This window comes from Chelonoidis abingdonii, chromosome 3 (assembly GCF_003597395.2).
Source record: "Chelonoidis abingdonii isolate Lonesome George chromosome 3, CheloAbing_2.0, whole genome shotgun sequence".
In the NCBI taxonomy this organism is placed as follows: domain Eukaryota; kingdom Metazoa; phylum Chordata; order Testudines; family Testudinidae; genus Chelonoidis; species Chelonoidis abingdonii.
The window spans coordinates 215,061,209-215,074,027 of NC_133771.1; the positions used below are offsets into that span (position 1 = coordinate 215,061,209).

Genomic DNA, 12,819 nt, shown 5'->3' on the forward strand with positions numbered 1-12,819 from the left:
TCAGGGAGGAGAGCCGGCAGCGCCAGCCCTGGGCACAGAACACGAGGCTGCCCAATGCATCTGGATCCCCCTGGGATCCCAGCACTGGCCACCCCATCCCACCCTCTCCCACACAGGATCCCGGCATGTCCCCACCTGAGCCCACTACAGCCACCACCTCCCCCGGGAGCCACACTTCTCCCCCCGAGAGATGCCTGGCCCCGCAGCTGCCGGCGCATACTCACCTCCAGGCCAGCCTGCTGGACCAGCGCCGAGGGGGCGTACTCCTGCATGCAGGCCAGCACGGCACGCACCCCGCCCTCTGTGGCGAAGAGCACGCGCCAGTCGTACTTGGCCATCAGCACGCAGAGCAGGCGGAGCGCCAGCACCACCAGCAGCTTCTCCTTCACCTGGTTGGTCAGCAGCTCCACCAGCATCTTCACCAGCTTCTCCCTGCCGGGAGCAATGGCGGGTGGGTGAAGAGCCGGGCTTGGGCAACTGGGGACTGACCTGCTGCGTGGCTCCAGGTCAGCTCTGGCCCAGAAACCACATCCCCGGGCCCCCTACGGGCCTCCCACCCCTCCTGGCCCCACCATGTCCCCCACTCCCCAACCCTCACAGGAGCCCCAGCAGGGCAGCCAGGTTTGATTTCCAGCTATCCAGAGGTGCAGAATCCACCCCTGCCCTGCTAGTTTCTTCCAGCTCATCACCCTCCCTGGTAAATAGCTGGCCCTTACGCCTCATAGGCACATGTCTGGCTTCAGCTCCAGACACCTGTTGTGGTTCTGCCCATCTCTGCTACACTAACGGGCCCGTTAGCACTAGTGTCTTCTCCCCAGAAAGGTCCTTGCGCATCATGATCAAGTCACCCCTTGGTCGGGCGGCGTCCGCACTTGGTACAGGGCTACCGGACAGGGGTCAGAAACGAGCTGCAAGCACCCAGGGCTGAAAAACCTGCCTCACAACAAGCGGCTGGATCCAGGCAGCTCCTCGGACGAAGGGGGAGGAGATCTGCTCGCAGTCTGTAGGCACCTGCCTGGGGAGAACCCTGCTGACACGGGGACTCTTTGATCCAGCAGACAGAAGCGGAAGGAGAACCACAGCAAAGTTCAAGCGGGAAATCAGAGACTTGTTTACCAGGGAGGGTGACCGGCCATGGAACCAGCTTCCCAGGGATGGGGCAAGTTTTCCACGGTTTGTGGTCGCTACGCTGGGAGGGGCCATCTGCCCAAACCCCACCACCTACTGGGCTCCATGGGCCACTAACCCAGGAGACTTCAGTCCCAGGCAGGAGTGACAGGGTGATGCTCTCTGGCCTGCACGATGCACAGGATCAGCCCAGCCAATCACAATGGTCCCTGCCGGCCGTACAATCGGTGACGTGGATCTGTTGCCCCCCACACCCAAACCCTTTGTACGTTGCTGTAGCTAGACCGTAAGGTTCTGGAGCCAGGATCGTGAGCACAGCCCAGGCGCCCAGACCTGACTGGCACCCCTGGCACGTCTCTAATAGAAACCTAACCCACGGGTAATGCCCACGCCAGAGACAGACACCCGCCACCAGCCGGCCCCTGCAGACAGGAGCAGCTGGTTTTCCTGCCCCTTCTCTCCTGGGAGGCACTGGCCTGCCATCTCCAGGTCTGGGCACGCTCAGAGGACCCACCAGAGAACTGACCTGATGGTGAGTCTGCCCTCGGGTTTGATGACCTGCCGCTCTCGCCCGGTCTCCTCCTCCAGGATCTTGATAATGAACCTGAGCCCAGCTAGCTGCAGCCCCACCTCGGAGCTGGATCTCTGGATCAGTTCCACCACCTCTGCAATCCTCTCCAACGAGTTCTTCTTCCCCGACCCCTTCACGCTGCACAACACTGGCCAGGAACAAAACATCCGTCAACCCGCAGCTGCCCCACAAACCCTCCAGCCAGCCCCTCCCCGCGGCGCTTCCCTACCCCCCACGGATCGCTCCTCTGCCCCACCCCTCCCTGAGCCAGTCGCTGGGTCTCCCCTGCCCAGATCCCCCTTGCCCTGCAGGGACCCTCTTTAGCTAGAGCCCAGCACCCAGCACTGCCACGTGCAGCTCCCTCCCCGGCCGGCACATACCCTTGGCTTTCTCCTCCGCCATCTCCAGGCAGGGCAGCCCCTCCACTCGCAGCAGCTCGCTGAACAGCTGGCAGTCGGATTTCTCCGGGGGGGCCGGGGCGGGGGCAGGCACTCTGGCGGTGGGAGGGTCTGTCTTTGGTTTCTTGGACACCAGGGATTCGGCGCACTCCGAGGGGGCTGCGTCCAGCCCCAGGCCCCCCGGCTGCACCCCCCCTGGGCGGAGGAAGTACTTGCTGTAGACACGGGAGCTGTGCAGGTCACTCAGTGTGCAGCCCTGGCACTGCTTGCTCAGCACCTGCAGCACTTTCTGGGCCAGCTCCACCGGTACCGACAGCTGGATCAGGGCTTCTTCATCCAGCTCCGACAGCTGGAAATGCAGGGCCTGGGTTAATGCTCAGCAGGCCCATGTCCCCCGGCCAGCCAGAACCGACCCAACCCTGGGGGCTAGTCCAACCGGGATGTCCCCAGACCAGCCAGAACCAACCCAACCCTGGGGCTAGTCCAACCGGGATGTCCCCAGACCAGCCAGAATTGACCCAACATCAGAATGTCCCCAGGCCAGCCAGAACCGATCCAAAACTGGGTTAGTTGATCCACAATAGCCCCTGGTCAGCCAGAACCAACCCAACCCAACCCTGGGCTAGTCCAACCGGGATATCCCCAGGCCAGTCAGAACCAACCCAACACCAGGATATTCCCAGGCCAGCCAGAACCAAACAAGCCCAATTCTTGTCCTAGCTCGATATCCGAGTGGCTGCTGACAGCACCTCCCCATGCCTGTGACCTGCCATCCAGAGTCTGTTGGACACAGTTTCTCTCCCTGGGCCTGGGCCTCTTTCGTTCTCCCTCTATTCCACCCACAGTCCTTGGTCCCCCCCACGACCTTCTCCCCGCCGTCCATCCACTTACATCCCCCGAGTTCAAATCTGCACAGCCCAGGTCTGCTCCGCGCCTTCCCCAAGCTCCCAGTTCCTGTTCTCAGTGCATCCTGTGGCCGCCGCATCGTACACTCCAATTTCACCTGTTCTCACCGCGTCACTCCACTGGTATCTGACTCACCCCCCAGTCACTACTTCCTCCAGGTCCTTTCTCCCTGCACCACCCCATCCCCTGAACTGCCTGGTGCTGCCGGATGAGCTGGGCGACCTCCTGCTGCTCGTGGGGGTCTAGCTTCTTCACGAAGAAGAGCAGCTCCCACCACTCAGCCCGGCTCAGGGCCTCGGAGTCCTCGCTCAGTCGGTCCGTCAGATAGGGCAGGGAGTAGAGCCCCCCAAGGGGCTTGCAGTAAAACGTCTGGGTCACTGCAGGGGGGCACAGCAAGGCAGAGAGACAAACCCTGAGCACCTCAGCAGGACAGTTACCCTGCTGCAGAGCCATCTGAGCCAGGAGGGGACAGCTGGCCGGGGCCAGTGAGGCAGCCAAGGGGCAGGATTCAAAGGGAATTCAGTCTCTTAATAGGCTGGCTGGATTCCCAGCCTGCCATCTACCCGCACACAGAGCAAGCACATGAAGGAAGAACAGAGAACACTGGGTGGCTGTCAGGACCAACCACCACCTTCCTGCTCAGCGACAAGGGAAGATCCAGCAGGAATTTAAATAAAAGGATTTCCATTTAAACTGATTGAAATCTGAGCTCACTAGTCAGAGCCAGCTGCTCAGTTCAATCCACAGATGCCAGGCGGCCGGTGCGGCGCAGCAAGGGGAGAATTATTACAGTCACACTCATCATTTTGGGGACGCGACACCATCACAAAGACTGACCATTGGCTAGAGGACTGTCAACAAAGGAAAGGGGGCAGGAAATGGGGGACGTCTGGGGGGTACTGTGGAGATCAGAGGTCTTACTTAACAGCCTCCCTAACATCTGGAAGAAGGGAGTAAGCAGCATCTTAACTGGCAGGCTCCGCTCGGGGGAGCAGAGAACGTCTGTGAGGATTGAAAAATAAAAAAGGACCTGAAGAGAACAGACATTTGCTTAGTAGAAGCACCTGCTTTTGGTGCTCAGACACAATGGCCAAAGGGCTGTACCAGTACCAAGGTACAGAGATTTCCCACACACCAAAACTGCAAGCATAAAAGGCCCCGTTTGGTCACTGCTGTATTAACCGGGGTGAGGGTCCTGGGCTCAGCCACAGCAGTGAACAGATGTGGCTTGGGGTCTGAGTACTCAGAGATCTTAGTTTTGCATCGGCCTGATCTAGGCCCAGATTTTACACTGGTGGCGAGAAAGGGGAGTGATTTCTACCAATACAGTTAGACCATTATACTGGTATAAGTGTGCCTTATACTGGGATAGCTTGGTCCTCTTCCCAGGTAGGAATAACCGATATCGGTATAAACATGTTCATCCTGGTATAATTGCATCCACACCAGGGACTGTAGCAATTTAACTCTGTCAGGATAGTTACAGCAGTACGACGTGTGTGTACAGACAAGGCCTTAGTCCCTGTGGCAACCACCGTGACAAAACTGGTCCCCGTGCTAGGCTCCTAGGCACTGGATACTATGAATATTAATAAACACCTAAAAATCAAAACAATTCCCTTTCGAAGTTGTGAAGCCTACAGGAGACTGACTCGCATTTGCAGTTTGCCTTTCAATCTAGTTTAAAAACCCAGCAATTTACACACAACAAAACTGAACACCTCGTAAAGCCAAGCACTCAGAAGTTAGGAAACGCGAGAATTAAGGTTTCCCGTACAACCTTAACTCAGCCCCCTTGTGTGTTCACATTATGATACACTCTTTAATTATGGGACCAGATGCTGTTTTTTCCACAGTGCCCCTTTGAAAACGATTTAGGGGTCACAATGGACCAGCAACTTGATGTAAGCTCCCGGTGCAACGCTGCGCCCAAAAGGGCTAATCCGACCCAGGAGGTATAAACCCGGGAGGAGGGAACAGGAGCAGGGATGTGATTTGACTCCATATACAGCCCCAGTGAGACTGATGCTGGAATACAGCGTTCAGTTCTGGTGTCCACGTTTTAAGAAGAAGGTTGAAAAATTGGAGAGGCGGCAGAGAAGAGCCACAAAACAACAAGAGGCTTGGAGAAAATGTCTCACAGTGAGAGACTTAAAGTGCTCAGTCTGCTTAGCTGATCAAAAAGGAGACTGCAGGGGGACTCGATTGTGGTGTATAAGTACCTTCATGGGGAAAAAATACCATGTACTAAGGGCTCTTTAATCCCCCAGAGACAGGCAGAACAAGAACCATTGTCTGGAAGCTGAAGCCAGACAAATTCAAATTAGAAATAAGGCCCAGATTTTGAACAGGGAGGATGATCAACCCATGGAACATACTACCAAGGTGGATCTTCCATCTCTTCAAAGCAAGATGGAATCCTTTCTAGAAGCTGCTTTAGCTAAACCCAATCTATTAAACTCAATATTGGGGTAAACTTGGTGCAGTTCTCTGGCCTGCGTTACACAGGAGGTCAGACTAGAGCAGCGATTCTCAGCCGGGGGTATGTAGGAGTCTTCCAGGAGTTACATCTACTCATCTAGAGATTTGCCTAGTTTTACAACTAGCTACAGAAAAAGCACTGGTGAAGTCAGTACAAACTAAAGTTTCATAGAAAATGATTTGTTTATACTGCTCTGTATACTATACACTGAAATGCAAGTACAATATTTATATTTCAGTTGATTTATTTTAATAATTCTATGGTAAAAATGAGAGTCAGCAATTTTTCAGTAATTGTGTGGCTGTGACACTTGTATTTCTAGGTCTGATTTTGTAAGCAAGTCGTTTTTAAGTCAGGTTAAACTAGGGGTGCACAAGACAAAGACTCCTGTAAGGGGCCCAGTAGTCTGGAAAGGTTGAGAGGCCCTGGACTAGATGATCTAGTGGTTCCCTTCTGGCCTTAAATGCTATGAATCATTTCTAGAATACCATGTCCAGTTCCAGCGGCCGCACATTAAGAAGGATGTTGCAAAAATGGAGAGGTCAGAGAAGAGCCGTAAGAAGGATCAACAGTCTGGAAAATATGCAAGACTCTTAAAGAGCTGAGACTATGTCTACACTTGCAGCATTTTCGCACCGTCAGGTTCACTGGTGAAAGAAGAGCACTGGTTTGTGTCCTCATTCATTTCCACATGCATCCCCAGATGAGAACAGTTATCCCACAGTGCAGCTCTCTCCAGTTTGATGACAGGTCTTATGGGAAGGGTGAGGCTGATCAAGGGGCAACCTGGGTCACTACACAGCCTCCTGTCCCCAAACACTGATCAGCTACAGTAGCTCAGCATTGCTCCAAGCAGGGGATCGTTTGTCATGGAGCAGCCATTGTCACCTGGCCAGATAAGTCGGCACTTGCCAAGAAACCAGGAAGGGGAATTTCTAAATTCCCGGGAGTTTACAGGGGAGGGGTGGACGTCTGTTTACCTGGCGTCAAAGCAGCTGAGCTGCTGGCCTGAATGGTCACCTAGGCCCTGTGGGATATCCTCCGGAGGCTAAGAAGTCTGTAAACAGGCAGAATGTGTCTCCACTTGCACATCATTGCAAAAGCATCACTGGTAAGAGCTGTACGCCTCTCGTGGAGGTGGTTTTCTGTCTGCAGTGAAACTTCTGAATCATTAGCAAGTGTAGAAACTCCTACGGTTTTTGCGCAAAAAAGGGACTTTTCCCACTTTAAATGGCAAGTGTAGGCATGCCTTACACCAATTTAGCTTATTGAAAGGAAGGATAAAAGGAGCCCTGATCATGGTCCGGAAGTTCTTACGCAGGGAGAAGTATCATCACGAGAGAGCTCGGTAATAGAAGGGCTTGCCTACATGAAGAGTGCACAGGATAAAGGTGTGATTTTAAACGAATGTATTTAAAGCATTGCCAAAGCTGTGGGACCACACTTATTCCAGTTTAAATCAGGTTTATTTCAGGTAAACTAGCTTGACTAGGAATAGATATAAGCTAAACTGAATTAAATCATGTGTAAACTGAAATAAGAGAATCTCTATAAGGGTTTGCAGCGGTTTAACTTAAGCCAAAGCAAGCTAGTGTTAAGGCAAAGTTTAACAGATAGAGACATCACAAGGTCCAGTGGCTAGGGGTCAGTGATGGAGAAAGCCAAACTGGAAATAGAAGCACACTTTTCTAACAGAGAGAGTGACTGAAGATTGAAACAGCTTACTCTCTGCCACTTGGAGTCTTTACATCAAGACTGGATGTCTAAAAGATGTATTCTAGTTCAACAACAAGTTGTTGGGTTTGATGCAGGAATTACTGGGGCAATTCTCTATCATGTGTTACGCAGGAGGTCAGACTAGATTAAAAAGATTTTCAAAAGTGGCTAAATTTTGGGTGCCTCAATTTTGGAGTGTTCATCTTAAGACACCTTAAAGGAAATTGTTGAGTACCCTGCCTAGAAAAACCAGACCTTTTAAGGTGCTTCAAGATGAACCCCCAGAAACGCAGACACCCAAAATTACTAACAGCTTTTAAAACCTTAGCCTATCAAACTCCAAAAAAAGCACACCAGGGCTTTTAAAACTTATGAACCTACATTGTTCTATTCATTCCTCTTGATGTTATATGCACCAAATTTCAGGTGGTTTCATTCGCAGCAAGTGCCAAAATATCATAACATGCTGGTTTCAGCAGTTAGTTCAGTTTAATTCTAACTAGAGTTTATGTGCACAGTCTAAAGTAACGTCAATGTATTAAATGACATTTTTCACCTATTGTTATCTGAGCACATGTCCCATGCAGCTCTAAGTCATATCACTGACTGACAAGCTGTCACCCCCATACAGAACACGCAGAATCACTTTTCTCTTTAGGAAAATTGCAGAAGAAATTTAAGTCACTTCATACCGGAAAGGAAACGTGACCAGTTCCAAAGCACACCCCAAAGCATATGGAAGCAATAGGCAGAGCATGGACATAACATACAGTGCACATAACCTCACCTGTGGTTAGTGTCAAGTTCTCTGTCAGACTGGATACCTTTTCCTGGGCAGTAGCTTCTTCAGGCTGCTCTCCAGCGCCAATAATCTCCACCATGTGCCAGTGCACCCAGTAAGTCCGGCCTGTAGATTGCCACAAAACCTGTGGGTGAAACAGACCCATGTGATCAGACCTGCCACTTCCCCAATGCCCACATTCTATAAATAGAAAAGGGAATACGCCCGCCACCATCTCACCCACTAAGCTGTATAAATGCGGGCACATTCTGTGGTATCCAGGACACACAATGTGGCTTAGTCAATACTGATGTTGGAATCTTTGCCTTTCCTGATTTTAAACTGGTAAACTTAATACTGTACTGCATTAACAAGCTCTTTTGCGTCTGTTTCCTAGGTTCTTGTTTAAAAACAGCATCAGAAACTACTTACATAAGTTCTACCAGCTTTGCTTCTGCTGCTTGGAAACTCTTTGCTCTTGATTTATTCAGGGTATGTCTACACCGCAACTGGGAATGAGCTTCCCAGCACAGGTCAACAGACTCACACCAGCTCTGCTCAAGCCAGGACACCACACACAGCAGCGTAGCCAGGGATAGCGGGGCAGCAAAGCCAGTGCAAAGCCACCCAGCCTCCTTGGCACACTCACGGACAGCTGGCCTAAGCCACTGCCTGTGCAACCTTGCTATTTGTGTGCAAGCTAGAGCAGGGGTTGTGCATCTGTCTACCAGAAAGCCTGCTCTCATCTGCAGTGCAGACACAGCCTCAGCTTATAGAATTTAAAAGCTGCTCTCCTACTAGATGAGTGTGTGAGTGTGTGAGCGCACACCTAACACTAAGTGCTCAGCTAGGGACATTTTCTGCTGTACATGCTCTGCAGACACTCCCCAGCTTGTCCCATCGTAGCAGACTCAAAAACAACTTCTTTCAAGCCAAGCAAAGGCCTTAGCTCTCCACAGAGATCGGTACCCGGCCAAGTTTTCAAGCACAGGATAGTGCTTTGACAAAGCTGGCATCATGTCTACAAGTCTGAACACGGTTCTGAAAGTACAGCGCCTTCTTCACACTTACAATTTCAGCCCTCCTAGGCCGCAGACTTTTTAAAACCCTTATGAAGAAAGATAACAAAAGGAGGATGAGTCAGAGTCTAGGAACTTTTTAAAGACCTTAGGGGAAAAAGCCCTTCACAAATAACATCTGACAAAGCACAGGCCTGAGCCCACAAGTAAAGATTTTCATGATCAGCTGAAAGCAGAGGGAGAACTCCTAGATCACTAGAGCTGTGGGCTGGAGGACAGTGAAATGATTGGTGTGCCAGCAATCCTCCAGTTTTAACTTAAGGATTGAGAGTGTGTTATACTAGTGTAGACAGGAGAGGCGGGCAGGTGCAATGGGATGACAGATTTTTAGAGAGAGTAAAGGGCCTGGAAGAAAAGGGGGACCTCCAGTGACAGAATTTCATTGTGGAGGATGGAAACTGAATGGCTGGTGGGTAAAAACAGGCTCCGAGCAGGGAGGAGCAAGTCCATGCGGTGAAAGTTCCATGCCTGGTAAATGAGGGCTCTGCCGGAGGCTGTATACAGTGACTGATCAAGTGAGGCCAGGCCACGGAACGGAGAAGTGAGGGTGTCAAGAAGGAAGGAGAAACAGCAAGGGATGGACTGTTTGTTATGGCTGGCAGGGCCTTCTCCGGAATTTGCTTCCCGCCTTGATCCAAAAGAGCTCAGATTTGGTGACTTCCTGGTAACGTTACAAAGACCCCCATTTGACACGGTTTCTGGAGAGGACAGAGGACATGCATCCCACAGCAATCGGGGGATGGAAATAAGTTTCCATAGGCACTGGCTGGCTGAGCTCCTGCGGGAATGCTGCTGGATTTCACTCTATTGTCTAATGAATGAGGTAAGGTGCCTAGAACCTTGTAGAGACATCTTTTTTACAGTTTCAACTCTAAATACATCGGGATGCACCCAGACATCAACTGCACAGCAGACATCTTATCTGAACACTGCGGCACACTCTCCAATCAGCTAGTCTCCCCAGTGACAGGAAGATCGGGACAGAGCCACAGCCATTACCAGGAACTTTTATACCATCGCCAGGCCAGATGAGCAGCTACCCGGCTCTGGGCTCCCAAAGCCAGCTTCTCAGGCTCAGGTGTGGCACGGCTTGGTGCACCAAGACTGATCATGCTGGGGGCAGCCAGGACAGCTCACTGCACATCTGTGGAAGATGCTGCACACATGCCGGATAGTTGCCCTTTTCATGTGGGGGGGTCTGGAAGACTGGACGCTACTGATTTAGAGGCCACTGACTGGGTCAGGATGGTTTTTAAATCTAGCCTTCCTTGTCTTGGTCACACACAATGGCTCGCTCTCTATCTCAAGGAAGGAGATGGTTTCAGCGTAGCTGACCAGGAAGGTTGTGAGGGTGGCGGAGGCAGCCAAGGAAGATAGCATAATGGGCTATGCAAAACAGAGTGCTGGTCTGGGGAAGGCCTGAGCTCTGGAGGAAGTTGGGGACTGACAGAGGAGGGAAGAGAAAGTTCATGGTGGCCCCATGTTTTAAGCACAGGAAAAGAAAGCAGAGAAGATGGAGTAGGGTCAAGTGGGAAACGGCACAGGGTCACAGAAAGGAGCTGTGGCCACATCTGGGCAGGATTCTAAAGCCCCCTCTGTGACGCGGGCAGACCAGGTGCCAGCTCGTGCCAAGGCCTCACTGAACACTGACAAATACGGAGCTGGAAAGTGGTCTGGCTCGCCTGTGGGTTGGTATAGTTACAATAGATATCAGAGTTATAGGAATGTGATTAGACTTTATGGAATGCTTGTAGGATGAATTTTACTATCTGTATCTCATGCTATAAGGCAAAACTTTGGTGTTTGCTCTGTTACTGTAAAATGTTTGTTCTGAAACGCCGTTAACTCCCCAAACAGGAAAAAAAACATCACATAGTGCAAAATGCTGGATTCCTACAGTAGGTGTTACCTTCAGCCCAGCAGAAAGGCCTACCGAATCCAACTGGGCCATTGTGGAGCGAAGACTTTGTCCATTGCTCCACACACACCCACAAAGAGTTTACGTTCAGAAGCACTCATCCCATCGACTTGGACTCTAGGGGGGTGGCAATAAAAACCCCTGACCAGAAGAAATTGGGGTCCTTTTGTGCTGTCTGGACTCTAAGGGGCAAAGATTTCTAAGCATAAACAAGAGATCCCTATGCTGCTTGGCCTGGGTCAGCCCTTAAGGATACACACAGCTGCTTATTATAGAAGCTGACAGTACCTATTTAAATCTAAGACTGTAACTCATTGTTGCGCATGTTTCCGTTTTAACCTTGTAAATAACCCTCATTTCTTTTCTTACTTAATACATCACAGACCAGGTCTACACTACAGACTTATATCAGTCTAATTACGTCACTCAGAGGTGTGAAAACTCCACACCTTGAGCAATTTAGTAACACCAGCTTAACCCCGTGTAGACAGCGTGATGTTGATAGGAGGGTTTCTCCCGTTGACACAGTTATCGCCTCTCGCAGAGGCGGATTAATGACAGCAACAGGAGACGCTCTCTCGTCGGTGTAGAAGTGTCTTCACTTAAGCACTACGGTGGCACAGCTGTGCCAGTGCAGCGTTTTAAATATAGACCTGCCCTAAGTTAGTTTGTTAGCTACAGGCCTAGTCTTGGGTTTGAAATCTAAATACAACTGACCTGAGTAAGTCACTGGTCCTTGAGGACTGGGAGCAACCCAAATATTGTTGCAATTTTTGGTGTAAAGTGACTATCACAGAGACAAGCTTGCCTGGGTGGTGAGGTAGATCAGAATGCCCCAGGGGACTGTCCATGATTCCAAGGTAAGCTGTTACAGGACCTGCAAAATTTACACTTGTTACTTGGTTGGTGAAATCTAATTACACAACCCACAGCCAGTTTGGGGTTTGTGCCCTGAGGTTGCTATTCTCACTCGTGAGTCACTCCAGACAGCACGGCACCATCTACCATGGCTTTTGGTTCCTAAACACACTGGAAAGCATGTTTAAGCACTTCTCGCTAACTCTGTTTGGCTGCAGACACACCATGCTTTGCAACACGTTCCAATCTCCACTGGGACCTTAGCCAGAACACCCACCGGAACAGGGTTGGGCAAACCAAGTGATCTCTTGCTAACTGGAACCGCATCCAAACACCATTCTTAAGTATGGTCCAAGGCCAAGTGAGGAAACCACTGCAGAATGGAATGGGAAAATGGAGCGGGAAGAGTGGCCACAGAATACTGATTACAAGCGCAGTCTGGGACAGGGAGTGAGGTAATATGGTCTGCTCAGCTGACAATGCTACAGCACAAGACAGATGCATGAAATGTTCAAACAAACCCCAGATGGCAAGCCGAGCAATGAACATCATGAATACACACATAACCCACAGGCCAGTCATCGCACAGGGTGGAGAGAGTTGACCGATCTATGGTGGGGAGAAGGGAGAGTCTGGTAGGGAGCATGGCCAGGAGATCCATGGAGAAGCATGGAACGGAAGTAGGTGTGGTCAGGGCTCAAAGTTCCTCAACACCCACTGGTCCAGGTGAAAATCTCCTGACTCCCAGCCCTGCAGTCTGAAGGAACAAGCATTAGGTGCTGGATATTCTGTACCCTATTTAACAGGGGTACAGTCTGGTCAATCTCCCAACAGATCACAGCCATTCAGGACCCTGTCTCCTTGCAAATCCCAGCTCCCATTGAAACCTGCACTTCCCCCAACACTGCAGTCACTCCTTCCATCCCCACTCCCCAAGCCCAGCTTCCTCTGCAAAGGAGCAGAGCGAGGGCACCAGCCTCCT

The 12,819-nt window shown here is 51.1% G+C and overlaps 1 protein-coding gene across 1 annotated transcript in view; it reads right to left on the bottom strand.

Moving 5' to 3' along the window:
* The window catches only part of LOC116831086 (cullin-9-like), a 52,063-nt gene that overhangs the window by 25,541 nt on the left and 13,703 nt on the right, over positions 1 to 12,819 (bottom strand). The window contains 5 exon segments of the mRNA XM_075064586.1: positions 113 to 432; positions 1,655 to 1,847; positions 2,080 to 2,446; positions 3,196 to 3,380; positions 7,989 to 8,127. Of these exon segments, the coding sequence (XP_074920687.1) occupies positions 113 to 432; positions 1,655 to 1,847; positions 2,080 to 2,446; positions 3,196 to 3,380; positions 7,989 to 8,127 (1,204 nt within the window).